Consider the following 13,758-nt stretch of genomic DNA (forward strand, 5'->3'; position numbering starts at 1 on the left):
TTAACAAGAAAAAGTTTCATCTGATCAAAGAAGAGTGCGTCCAAGATCTTCACTTAAGTTCTAGGAAGTAAGATGGAAATAGAGTTAGGGCATGCAAGAACCAAAACGAGGTTGGGATGTGGACACGGGATTTTGCCTCATCATGGACTAGAGTTATGACGACCATGAAGCACTCCATGGTAAGGAGGAGAAGTAAAGACGGAGTCAAATAAACTGCAATTTCCCAAGAATCACATAGATATTATAGCATACAACGACATTCTGGGGATCGGAATAGAGTTGCTGGGGCGGACATGACTTGTAGGAACTTAATGCGGGAAGCCGGGAATTGACCCCTTCAAAATCACATAAAGATTTTGTCTTCAGAAGGATGCAAATTGACCCCTTCAAAATCTCAAATTCTTCATCCTTAATGCTTATTTCCGAACTTCCACCACTTCTTCTTCTTCTTCGTGTCTGCCATAGGGAGATCTGAACCACCAAAACAAATCCATTAAACAATAACCAATTGCTTTAGAGAACAAGTAACCAATTGCTCCATATGACGCATCAAATTTCCATCGAGAGCACAAAACAAAGCTTTTTCTGGCCTGAACTGAACACAGGGTGTTTTCTTTATATTTCCACTCTTCTTTATAACATAGGTCTTAGTTATTTTCTCTGTTTTTTTTTTTTTCTTCTATAACTGATGCAAAGTATAGGACGGTTATTGAGACAGAATATAATGCACTCACCTCCTTCAGGATAAATTGAGTTGTAGTGCACCTCAGCCCAAAAGCTCAAGAAAATGACTGCACCAAATCATAAAAACTTCATTATTACTCTCAGGCCAGAAACAAAAGCATGCAAAACAAAAAATCTTTAAGCTTTTGTGGGGTTCAAGAGATTTGGAGATTGTGTAGGTATAGGCAAGTGAAAATATCTTTGATCATCCTCGGAAACATGTAACGTAATCGAAATGTTAGTTTTCGCACTTAATAAGCTCCATTCTCAACATGATTAGGATGTATTCCAGAGTTGCAAAAAAGCTAGTATAATACATTTGAACACCACAAAGATTCTAAAATATACAGCAGAAAGCACTAATTTCAGGTGTACCTCGAATCGACTTCTGAACACTTGGCAAAATCTCAATATAGCAAGTATCCTTGAATGATGTTATGACAAAAATTTTGACTCCATACTGCAGAACAGAAAGCCCACAGAAAGGAAGATATCAAGAAATCAAAATGGAGTGCCTGTCCACTCTAAGCTACAGAAGCTAAAGAGAAACTAACAACTCAGTCAACAAACTCTGCAAATATCAACATGTAAACATGCAACCTCAGGATTATGCAATAAAGTTTGTCCCTTAGCTACTCCTCAACACTTAACATGCATGAAACAAAGAAATCAAGGTTTTAAATGCCAGTCAGACAGATGTATACTGACTGGTACTTATCGGTTCGACCAAGGATCGGTATTAAAGCATACGTATCGATAAGTATTTCTTTCCCAACAAATAACCGAAACCAGCATCGAACAGAGATTTAAATCCTTATAAGAAATAGAAACAGTGAAATTACAGTCATGGTCCGACATGATGAAAACTGTAAATCAGGAGAGAGTGACCATTTTGATAGAATAACCCCAAGGCTTGTCCATGGTTAACCTTTTCCACTCAAACAAACAAAAACAATAATCATTAAAAATGGAGAACATATTCTGTACAAGAGATATATTGGAAAGATGCTAAGAATTAAAGATGAGAGAAAACACGTGCTGAAAGGAAATCTCATATACACCATGCACTATGTACCTATCTATTTGAATGAAAGGCTAACATTCATTACAAGAATTCATTACATGAGTACACAAGTAGATAAATAAATAGGCAAACTAAAGGGATTGCAAATCTCGTACATTACTCTCTTCCTCTCCCTTGTCCTTTTATAAACACTAGTTATGATACCTATGGCTAATAATCCCTGCAAGCAAGTAATAGGCTCAGTAGCATTTGTTTCATTCCTTTCAGTAGTTACATTCTATATTCAATTTTGTGAAAATATGATTTGACACCAAATAATGAGGAGCCTCAAAGGGGGAAGGAAACGGCAGTTCTTAACTATTTGTCGGAAGAGTACAATCGGCCAACAGATCCACATTGCACGTCTGCTGCATAGATGGAGCTTTTTTAACAGATGGAAGCATCTGCCTAAAAACTCCAGATTTCAGCTCTAAAATAATTCCACAAACTCACTTGTCCAAAAACCAGTCTTACTGAGTACCAGCCAAAATCATGCTCCTCCACAAGATCCACACAAGTGCATAGAAAGGTTAAGCTAAAAGATGAGCTTCTCAATATGGTGGAAGCATCAATCGAAAGATAGTGGCATTGGTACGAGTCAGGCAAAAGTTTCCAAAATCATCTCCAAATAGCACATCCAAAAAAACTAACTTTTAACTACAAACAAATTTTAGCTCTTTTTCACAGTCAACCTTTGGCAGATAATGAAATTTATCATAAAAGAAATAGTTAATGAAGGTTTCCAATATAACTCGATTAAAAGCAGAATTGAAAGGAATCAGAAAATAAAAGCAGAATAAAAGAAAGAAGAATATGATACCGAATCTGCAGCTGCCTGCAACGTTACATGATCACCCCACTCACCAAGCCTGCATATGACATTGCAAATCAAGCAAATTATTAAAAAAGTAATGTTTTATAGAACAGCATATTAGAATGAAGTCCTAGAACCTTAAAGAATAATACTTACTTTGAAAGCTTATTCAGGTATTCACCATATGTCATTGGAACGTATCCCTCATAAATCTCAGGGTGAGATTTAAGCTAAAAACAATGAGAAAAGGCATGTCAATTTAAAGACATCATAGGTCTAAAATATTGAAAGAAAATCAATAGAATGAAAAGTTAACCTGACCAATGATTTGCTGCCTCACAAACTCATGGTGCTCAGGTGTTCGATATAATTGGTCAGATAGCGCTCGAAACTGGAACATGTTCTTCAATAATGTCAGGTATTGCGGGAAAAAAATTATAATCTCAAATTTTGATTGTGAACCAAAAATGTCCATTTCAGGTAAGGGCCAATTTTTATTAGGAGCAGTTTCTTAGTGAACCGCCAGTTAAGTCAAGTCTTGTCCTATCAGGACCTATACTGTGACAGGTCATAGTGTATTCTTCAAATAACTATTTGCATCAACAGAGCAAAAAGTTGGATATCTGGGTAGCCAGCAAAAGTCTTTATCATTACCAAGTTGTATGCCTAAGAGATGATAGAATTCAACTATATAATTTTTTTCTGGTTATCTGATCCCTGTTCTTTTTTAACTATAACAGCAACCTTTTAGTCCCACATATTTGCCGTCAGCATATTTGAAAATCTTTTCACTGATTCCCCATAAATATTTCCAGAAAAAGATCAAATTGTCATAAAAAATTTTAATAAAATACTAATAGCCCAGATACTTCGATTGGAACTGCAGGACCTTGTTCATAGGAAGAGAAATAAGGCATTGTTTATATGCCCTAAAGGATCATTAACCAAAAAAAATGAAATTTATTAATTATCAGTACTCTAAGTACAAGGTTATAGTACTCAATATCAACTCCAAAATTGTCACTAATTGATTATTAAAAGGAAACAAAATAGAATGTCAGTAAGCTTATAGGTCCATATGGCCCGTTTCTCAACACCAGCATTTTCATCAAATGGACTTGTCTCAGAAATTGGCCAAAGTCAATGGAGATTGTGTTACAGCCCAGTCCAATGGACCTATCGGTCCAACAAATAGAACAGGGTGCAAGCCATCTGCCAAGCCCAAGTTACTGGCATTAAGCTATCAAGCTTATGATGAATTCAATCCATCATCCACTTCATTTGAGGGTCAAAACTAAGGATTATAAATTGTGCAAATTTAACCAATCATTAGGTTCAGCTGATATGATTGGAATTTGACAAATAGAAATTGTCTAGTTCCTTCAATATTCACGACATGAAAGGTCTACATTATGTTGGAATCTTGATCAATCCTAAGCAGAAGAGGAAGGCAAATATGTAGGACACATGTCTAACAATGAGAAACCTCAACTTACATTAACCACTCTTCTTAAATATACATTTTTTACACCTTAGGCTCTTTATATATAGAGCAATCCTTCCAATTTGGCTGCTTCAGATAAAATATTCATTGAAACTAACCCACAAATTTTAATGCCTGCATTTAGACATCCTGGTCTCATATTGCTATTTATTGATGAAAATTCCATATTGTTTTTTATCAAAATATTTTGGGCAAACCATAATCCACAAGTGTACAGTTTACTGGCTCTACAATGACCTTTTGTCTATATTTCATGATATTGTTAATTTTTCTCTTTTTCTTCCACTACTTTGCAAATTTTCTGTTTTTTAATATTTATCTTCCAGAACTTAAGATACATCAATTGGGTCAAGCCTGATCTTGATTTAAAATCTAATCGTCAAATATTTAGAACTAGTCCACTGAAAATGAGAACATTAAAGTAACTGGTAGAACAATAAAAGGGAAAGGAACAAATACATACTGGTTCCACAAATCAGTCGAGAAGCATTGTCCTCGAAGAAAAGCTAAATTGGCAAGCATATTGGCAATAGGCTTCCCTAGGCACAATCATGACATTTACTTCAACAAATAAATTGTTATGACTAACCTGACAGTTACCATCTCCTTGGACCTTACGCTCAACCAAGTCATATAATTGCAACCTGCGATATAAACAACCAATGATCACGTAGAAAAAGATTAGAACATGAAATTAACTTCTTAGAGATGCATGACTTTAAGCATGCAAAATAATGAAAAATTGATACTTCTGTATGCTCATAAACTAATTGAACATGGGTAATAGCCCGATTTATAAAATATTTCTTGAATCCATGAAGATACTTTCTCAAAGTATATGATTCTCTAAATCGTTAACAAATTTCCATATGTAGATATTTTTTTAGGAAGACTTTTTCTTTTAATAGTATATTTTAAATATGATAAAATGCAGTTCCAAACATATTATTTAATGATGTTACGCAGAAGAATACAAATTAACTGTTTAATTTATCACAATTTCTTGATACATTTTTTTACATATTTTGAGCATTATGTTGTTAGATGGTCACTTATTTCCTAATGAATAAGGATGTCTTAGTTAACAGCTATTTTTTTAATGTTTCACAACTTCACAATATTAACAATCTAAATAAATATCAAGGTAATCACATATGTTATTATGTATTTAATTACTAGCGCTGTTTTATCCCTATCATTTGGTTCATTTGGTATGCATATGTAAATCAAACTTACTAGATCGATTTGTGTGGTATACATAATACCAAGTTAACAGGCCATACCTCTCTAGTAGCCTTTGATGATCAGAAGTGGCTTCATCAACAGAAGGAATTTCTCCGTTGATTTTAGGAACATGCTGCCAAAACCAGATGACAATAATCTTATGGGATCATAAATAACAAGAAGTAAATAAATAAACAGATAAACAAATGTGGCACTGACATGTTAACCTGGATTTGTTCCAAAAGAAAATAATACATGGCTAGCATACCTCGGCAGTCAGCTAATTTTGTAGTGTAGCATGTCATCTGTGCTAGATTAATAGAGAAAAAGTTGTGCATCAGAGTTTTCAGATGATGCATTAGAGTGGAGGTCATCTTCAAGTAACAGGGATAAAATATAAGTTAAGATCTTTACTATCAGCTCAAACTTTTGGTCAAAGTGGTTCTCCTAACAAAAATTTGATCATGCTATTGCAGCAGGTCTCGCACATGAATCTTTGATTTGCTCCTCTTTATGTTTCACCTAGTGTTTTATTACCCATATACAGATCTTCACACGAGGTTTAAGCTTCCACCTTATACTTGGGTCCTTGTATCCACTTTCAAATCGCTTAATCCTTAAATTGGCTTGAATGTGAGAGAGAATATTGTTTAAATATGTCGGGTCCCTTCACATTAAATTAAGCTTTTGGTTGAAGTGGTAACCTAACTAAATCTTGTCATTAATTATTCTTGTTGATGTCATGCTGAATGATCACATTTGTTTCGCGATAAAAATAACTAGCCATACAAACTAAGTGGGAGCCTTAATATATATTCTTGCAAATATCACTGCTTATTTTAACCATTGACAACCTAAAGTAATCAATGCAGAACTTTCATATTAAATGACACGTACAAATTAGTTTAAAATGTTATCTTGCCCCATAAGAAGCAGATGAAACAGTTGAAAAACATGAAATACAAATAACACAATAGAATCATTCTTTAGAATGTTAAAGAAGATTGGAATTTAAAAAAAATAAATAAACTTACAGGGACAGGGACCATCTGATTTAACCTTCTGCCAACTTCACCATCTACAAAAGAAAATTCATCGGTAACGTCCAACGAATACCCTTCCTCATAAGAGTTTCTTGCAGGACTGGAACATGAACTAGAAGGTTTGGTGTCATCCATCTCCTCTTGGCCATCCTTAATCCCTACATAAACGAGCATTAATTACTTCATGACGTAATAAATCAAAATATACCATTAAAATTTCAACTAACTCGAGGAAGTTCATTTATCTTACTACCTGAACTACAGTATGGGTCAAACAAATCATGTGTAAAAAAAGATGCTTGTGTATGCTCCTCATATTCATGTGCAGTTGCAGAAGCATCTGCATCAACAACCAAAGAAATTTGTTTTACTACAAGTGCATACAATCATCTCATTCTCCAAAGTAGCATGGTCTGCATCAACAAACCTTGTCTAATATAACTATTTCCATTAAGGCTGGAATCCTGCTCAGTGGTGCTTCCTGAATATGAAGGGTTTGGAAAAAACTCACCATGAAAAAAATCAATTCCCCACCAATAAACTTCAGAGTCTTGCTCATACGTAGCCATCTGATACACAATCACAATAGTGTGCCAGCAAAGGTAATCTGAAATTACCCTTCCTAGAATTATTTATTGTAGCTCAAAAAATATTTCAGCTGTCGTGGAAATTTCCTAGTATCATTAGTAGAATTCATTCCCTGCATCAGGGGCACTAATGCTAAGTAGATAGGCACATTAAATCAGTCCAAATTGAATGTAAAGTAAAAGATGAATCAAGATAATCTGCATCATACATTGAGGAGTTGAAAGGCATGTATAGACATATGGCCATTTGAATAGAATAAACATAAGCTTCATTACCGAGTGACATGAATCTGGATCACTCCCATACATGATGTGCTTACTAGATTCACCATTGAAGTAGAAATTTTCAACGAATGATAATGTGATTATGAATTGGTTCCTTCTCAGCATGAATAAAGTTTGGGGAAAACTCACTAGTTAGAAAGACCAGTATGCCATCTGAGTTCAGCGGCTTTTTTGTTGAATGAGTAGGAGAATTATTGTAAGATTAAATACATCTTACTAGGGTTCTGTTAAACTTTTCCACCACCGATATGAAATCAACATATAATAAGCAATGAGTTAGCAGAAACAGGTAACCACTGTTATTTTGAGATATGTGGACATTCATGGCATAGATTTTCATGATTCTTGCAAAATTTCCTTAAAGTTTACACCTGGACTTCAAAATATGTCAAATCGTTTTAGTTATTCATTACCCTATTTATGGGAGAATGATTTTAGGAATAACAGAAGATCTAACAAAATCAAGAAACAATCACAAAACTTAATCTAAAAAATGACAATTGTGTTGGATTACAAAGACATGCGAACTTGCTCCTGTATGCTATTCAGAAATGATCATGTTATAGGAACTTTTTAATTTCAAACACAACAGTGTCGGCACAAGGCCAACAGCTTAACACCTCATGGACCATGAACACAAGTAAATACTACTACCACATCAAATTATTATTGAAGGAGCAACTTTTGTTGAGTTAGTTACCTTGGCTACTGCTTAGGTGCCTAAACTATGGTTTAAGTTGGGCTGTTGCTAATTATAATAAGTCCATCTTAAGGTTGCTCCAATAGCTACTGATTATTATATTAACAACTACTTTGATGATAAGCATCTAACATAAGTCTTGACATGCCACCACATGTGCCATGTTCTTTGGATGCAGTTTAGAGAAGCTGTTAGAAAATTAAATCGCTGGTTCTTGAAAGGCACAAATGGTTGAAATGTCCCCATCCCATTCATCTTCTTTATATTAAGAAAAAGGAAAGAAAGAGGGAAAAATAGAGGACATGAACAAATAAAAAGGGGAAAAAACAAGAGGGGCAGGATGCCACCAGCAATTCAAGGTCAACAAGGAGATGACCAGTAATAGAACTTCATAAAAGAGTCTGAAATGTGATCTGATAGGATACTGCGATCGTTCTTCGTGCTGTAAAATAGGTCTAAATGCCAAGAATAAGGGCTGGAACTGAAACCGAAACCTGAGGAATAATTCAGTAACAGATAGGATTCATCAAATTGTAGCACTTCAAATCCAAAAAATGGACTCAAAGCTAGATATGATTCTTTAAGTCGGATATGATTCGAGCTGAAACATCTAACGACATATTAATATAATCCACTCAAATCTGAAAAGTAGCAGAGACAGAGAGAGAGAGAGCAGCTAAAGCAAAAGAAAACATCACCAGATACAGTTAATATGACAAATATTACGTCTCAATAATAGCGAAGACACAAATAGACTCGAGGAAATCGTAATCAGTATCCATCGTTCCCAAGCTTTTTAAACGAGTAAACTGCAGATCGATTTGCCGTCATCCATTGGAAACCCACGATGCGATTGATTTCAGATTAAAAGCACACTAATCCATCCTGAAACAGAGGCTTACACAATAATAGCAAACGAGCGAGGATACGAATCAATCTGTATGTCTTGAATCGAGAACGTTCTGGGATGCTTAAACGGAGCGGACAACACGGCCTCGCGTCGCCACAGCGGAACGAAGCGAGCAGTGACAAGAGAGCGACGGGAATTGGCGGATGGGAGCGGCGCACCGGTTCCGCGTTCGCCCCGGTTTCGTCTCCACCACTTCATTTCCCCGATGGCGATACGGGGGTCGTTCGGTCTCGGGCCGTACACGCCTCGTGGAGACGCGTGTACGGACTAGATTCCGCAGGGCGCGGGCCCCGTGCAGAACCCGACGCGGCTCGTCCGTTGGTTCCCATCACAGGGAATCTCTGCCGTCCGACCCCATCCTGACGGTCGTCAGTGGAGGGACCCACTCTCGCGGAGCTCTTCTTGCCGAAGGGCGTGCCTCCACGGACCCCAAGGGGCGGATCACCACCGACTGTCCCGTCTCAAACGGACGGCTCCGATGGAAGTATCTGATGCGCGTAATCCCGGTCGAACGACTTGGGTCGCACTTCCGACTCGGAAAAACGACCCGCACGACAATTACCAGAGTACAACAGATTTTGACATACTGAGAGCAACCACAGTAATCTCATAGGTTACGGAATGTTATTTGTATGAATGGTTTGACTTTGATGTGCTTTTTCTTGTTTAGCTTTGATAGGAGTTGTGAAAGCTGGAGGTGGCTTATGACGGTGGAAAAGGTGTTGATAGGGGCAAAAATGGTGATGTGACACGCCATGATAGCATCCCCTGGGTGACACACTGCCCGAGGCTCGCCATACCCTGCAGCAGCTCGGCCTCCCACACAGCCCCAGTGGCAATGTCAGACGCCACCAAAGGTACAGTCCTGCCCTGCAGACAGCTACGTCAGGTAACATCAAACCTCCCCTATAAATACCCTCGCATGCTAAGAGGAAGGGGGGGGGGGACACACTCACACTCCACACTTGTATGGAGCCATCTCTTCCTCCAAAACCCCCTCCACATCGCTAACTTAGCCGTCGGAGGGGTCGGGCCGAGCGCCTCGGCCCGACCTTTGTGCAGGTACCAGACGGTCGACTCTTCAGGTGCTGCGGCCGACCTGCCGACCCGACGTCCCGACCCGAGCTGCGGCTGACCCGACGTCCCGACCCGAACCACCGTGCTCGACCGCCGGGAGACCCCGAGGAACGCCCCCACAGAGATCACCGCCTTCCGGACCCGAACCAAGCCGCGACGACCCCGACGCCACGGCTTAAACAGGTGCAGGCCGCATCAGGTGTGATCGCAAGGAGACAGGTCCACTCTTGAGAGGCTAAGCCGAGGCCATACATCGCGTTGTGCTTCCTGACGCATGGTGATGAGAGACTACCTCCGAATGGGAGCTCATGGCGTACACGTCTTCGATGGCTTCGAGATCGACAGAGACCCCAAGGATAACGTGGGAAGAAAAAGCTGTGGCCTCAAGTTGCACCTCGGCTTTCCCTGGCCCTACGGGAACGGTAGCACGTGCAATGACATCATTTTTACTTCTTTTTTTTTTCCACGGAATTATACTTTTATTTTCTCCACCGATAAAAAATCTTACCACAGTTTGAATATTCTTTAATTTGATTCCAAATGAGTATATATATATATATATATATATTAAAAATGATTTAAATTTAAGCATCCATATTTAATTTACTGGTTTGAGTGTTAGATACGGCACTAATTTACTGGACTAAGGGGACATATAGGTCAGACGGGCATTTTTAACTCGTGTACTTATCGATGCAAACCATCACATGTTGTTTTCCCTTATATATACGTATATAGACGTCTTCGGCTACAGTATATGCTCTCACATCCATAGAGTCACTTGGTGTGTTCATCCCAAGAACAGCTGGGGTCGGCCACCAACCAAGTCCCTTGACGCCATGGGTTTTGACTCCTTATACCTCCTGATGTTGTTTCGTCGACAAAGATGCCCATAAAAATGACTAGTGCAATTATTGCTGACACACTGTGCCGCCGTATGATGTGCAGCAAAGGACTCGTGTGAGGAAAACTTGGAAGCCTTGTCCTCTGTTAGTTGAGTGGAAGGAGGACTGGATTAGTGCTTGAGGACTAGCAAGGGGCAAGCAAGCTTAAGAACAGTGTAAACAACGCTAGAGGATTGAAACTTCTCTTTTGACTCTCGAGACTAGGCTGTGCCTCTCGAGGAACTTTTGGAGAAAGAGGAAGACAGAGAGACAGGAATGGGCGCCGACCCATGGTGACGATGACTATATCTATGAGAAGCTTTGTGTGAGTTGGAACCGAGCCTCGTTATCTTTTGGAATTTGGTCCTTCTAATTTTATCGAACCGAGTTTTAACGAGCTAAGTAACATCTGAATTTTGTTAGCTCGATATATATATATATATATATATATATATATATATATATATATATATATATATATATATATATATATATATATAATCGACCTTCCCAAATTCCAAGGTCGCAATCCCCTGCGATTTGGGCAGCCGCCTTCGATGTTCTCCGCCCCATGTGCAAGACCAAATCCGCTACCCTCGCCACCGAGCCCAGGCCGCGAACGAGGTCCCGATCATCCTCTGCCGCCATCTCCGCCGTCGCCACCTCATCCAGTGGCTTCCCCACCGGCTCCAGTAGCGACCCCCGCCTACCCCGTACCGTTGCGGCCGTCCCCTTCAATTCCTTCCCCTCCTCCGGCTCCAAGGCCTCCTCATCCTCCGTATCCAGCCTCACCTCCCTTCGTGAGGCCCTCCCGGATCCCCCCGTTCTCTACACCTTCTCCGAGCTCTGCTCCGCAACGGGGAACTTCCACTCCAACCGCCTCCCGGCCGCGAAATCCGGTTGGCGCTGCTCCCTCCGCGGCAAGGACGCCGTCGTCTTCCAGCGACGCTTCCACGGCCCCGACCCAGCCGCCCTGCCCGCCCGCCTCGCCGCCCTCGCCAGGTCCCACCACTCCAGCCTCGTCCACCTCCTCGGCGCCTCTCTTGCCGGCGACCACGTCTACGTCGTCCACGAATTTGCCCCCGGTGCCAGCCTCACCGACTGCCTCCGCAACCAGAGGAACCCTAATTTCACGCCGCTGTCCACCTGGATCTCCAGGATGCAGGTCGCCTCCGACCTCGCCCATGGCCTCGAGTACATCCACCTCCACTCCTCCATCCACAACCGGCTCAAGAGCTCTTCCGTCCTCGTCACGGAACCCGGCTTCCGTGCAAGAATTTGCCACTTCGGCGCCGCCGATCTCGCCGACGAAATCCCCCCCGCCACCGCCGAAGAGGACGGCAAGGCCGACTCGATCACCCCGCCGCCGCCGGGGATCAGGAGGACGGGCAGCCGCCGGATGCGGATCGAGGGGTCCAGGGGGTACATGGCGCCGGAGCTGCTCGCCGGCGGGAGCATTTCCCGGCGGTCCGACGTGTTCGCCTTCGGGGTCGTCCTCCTGGAGCTCATCTCCGGCGACGAGCCGCTCAAGTTCAGCATGGGCAGGGGGGACGGGAGCGAATTCCAGCGGGTTTCCCTGATCGACACGGCAAGGGAGGTGATCGGTGCGGAGGAGGAGGGGGAACGGCGAGGGAGGATGAGGCAGTGGGTGGACCGGAGGCTGCGAGACTCGTACCCGGTGGAGACGGCGGAGGCGCTGATCCAGGTGGCTCTGCAGTGCGTGGAGGCGGAGGCGGCGGCGCGGCCGGACATGACGTGGGTGGCTGGGAGGGTGTCGAAGCTCTTTCTAGATTCGGAGGCGTGGGCGGAGACGGTGAAGCCCCCGACGGAGTTCTCCGTGTCGATGGCCCCGCGGTGAGAGTCAGAGGTGACGGGAGTGGCAGGCTGGCAGCGAGTCGGTCCTTTTTTTTGTCTTTTTGCCTCTTATTTAATTTCAGATTCCATCGACTCGTTATATATGTTTTTTTGTTGGCTAACACAAATTGATTATGACTCGAGCCGCCGTGGATGAGGCGAGAAAAGGAATGGAGGGATCTGTTATGTTGTCCATTCGGGAGGTTTATACCGTGCAAAAGAACGAGAGAACTAAAAAATGGTTGATGAATAGGATACGGTGAGTCATCAATCCCTCTCTTTCCCTTCCGTTTTCGGGTCGTTGGTGAATCGGTCCAGATATATTTATTTTTATATATTTTATATTATATAAATATTTAATAATATAAATATATAATTTTTAAAAATATTATATTGATGATCTTTTTATATTATGTTAAAGCATTTTTAATTATACTAAGAAAATATTAATTTATTCAATCCATGGGAAAAAGGATAAAAAAAGGGAGGAAAAAAAGGTAAGTAAGTTACTATAGGTATTTTAGCTATTGGACATAAAAGGATAATTCTCAAAAAAGAGATTTATATTCTTAACTCCCTTTTAACTATGGAGATTATTATTTACAATCTTTTTATTATTTATGATCTTATTTTAAAATTATATAATATTTTCAAATCATTCATATAAATACTTTCTTCTTCCTCTTATTCTTCTCCTTCCTCCTCCTTCTCTTTTTCGTAATCAAAGGACAACGTCAAGAGGGTGATGAGTGGGGTCGGACGATATCAAGTGATATTGGTGATGCCGATTACACCTACGATGAGTGTTGAGAAGTTGTTGCACAAGCATCGATGGCACTAGTAACGAGCAAAGTTGATGATAAGCATCATCCGCAATGAGCTTATCATCAACTTTATTATTTTTAATAGATTATTTTTATTATTTTTAATAGGTTATTAATAGTAAAAAAGGATGGTGAATCATAAGCTTATTTCACTATTTCCTATCTCATTTTAAGAACTTTTAATATTTTATAAGATCACTCGATAAATGGATGTAAATATCCTTCTCGATCCAACCGATAATGATTCTGACAAAAACGAATAACCC

General features: G+C 40.5%; 2 protein-coding genes across 3 annotated transcripts; one reads left to right on the plus strand and one right to left on the minus strand.

Moving 5' to 3' along the window:
- LOC135584864 (OVARIAN TUMOR DOMAIN-containing deubiquitinating enzyme 12-like) lies at nt 1-9,056 on the minus strand. Of its 2 annotated transcripts, none has more exons than XM_009387956.3 (12): nt 8,846-9,056; nt 6,799-6,978; nt 6,625-6,711; nt 6,363-6,529; nt 5,388-5,461; nt 4,694-4,748; nt 2,917-2,991; nt 2,757-2,830; nt 2,607-2,655; nt 1,099-1,183; nt 735-791; nt 1-471 (listed from the first exon to the last, which is right to left on the minus strand). In XM_009387956.3, the coding sequence occupies exons 2-12, from the start codon at nt 6,938-6,940 to the stop codon at nt 410-412; spliced, it is 927 nt and encodes a 308-aa protein (XP_009386231.2). In that variant the 5' UTR covers nt 6,941-6,978; nt 8,846-9,056; the 3' UTR covers nt 1-409. The 2 variants fall into 2 exon arrangements, with proteins under 2 accessions (XP_009386231.2, XP_064981688.1); XM_065125616.1 differs by having other exon boundaries at nt 6,799-7,071; nt 8,846-9,054.
- A 2,265-nt stretch (nt 9,057-11,321) lies between these two features.
- LOC103973398 (lysM domain receptor-like kinase 3) lies at nt 11,322-12,772 on the plus strand. The gene has a single exon (XM_009387951.3). The coding sequence runs from the start codon at nt 11,386-11,388 to the stop codon at nt 12,670-12,672; it is 1,287 nt and encodes a 428-aa protein (XP_009386226.2). The 5' UTR covers nt 11,322-11,385; the 3' UTR covers nt 12,673-12,772.
- Nucleotides 12,773-13,758: the final 986 nt, after the last annotated feature.

The sequence above is a fragment of the Musa acuminata genome, chromosome BXJ1-3, assembly GCF_036884655.1.
Source record: "Musa acuminata AAA Group cultivar baxijiao chromosome BXJ1-3, Cavendish_Baxijiao_AAA, whole genome shotgun sequence".
NCBI classification, from domain to species: Eukaryota; Viridiplantae; Streptophyta; class Magnoliopsida; order Zingiberales; family Musaceae; genus Musa; species Musa acuminata.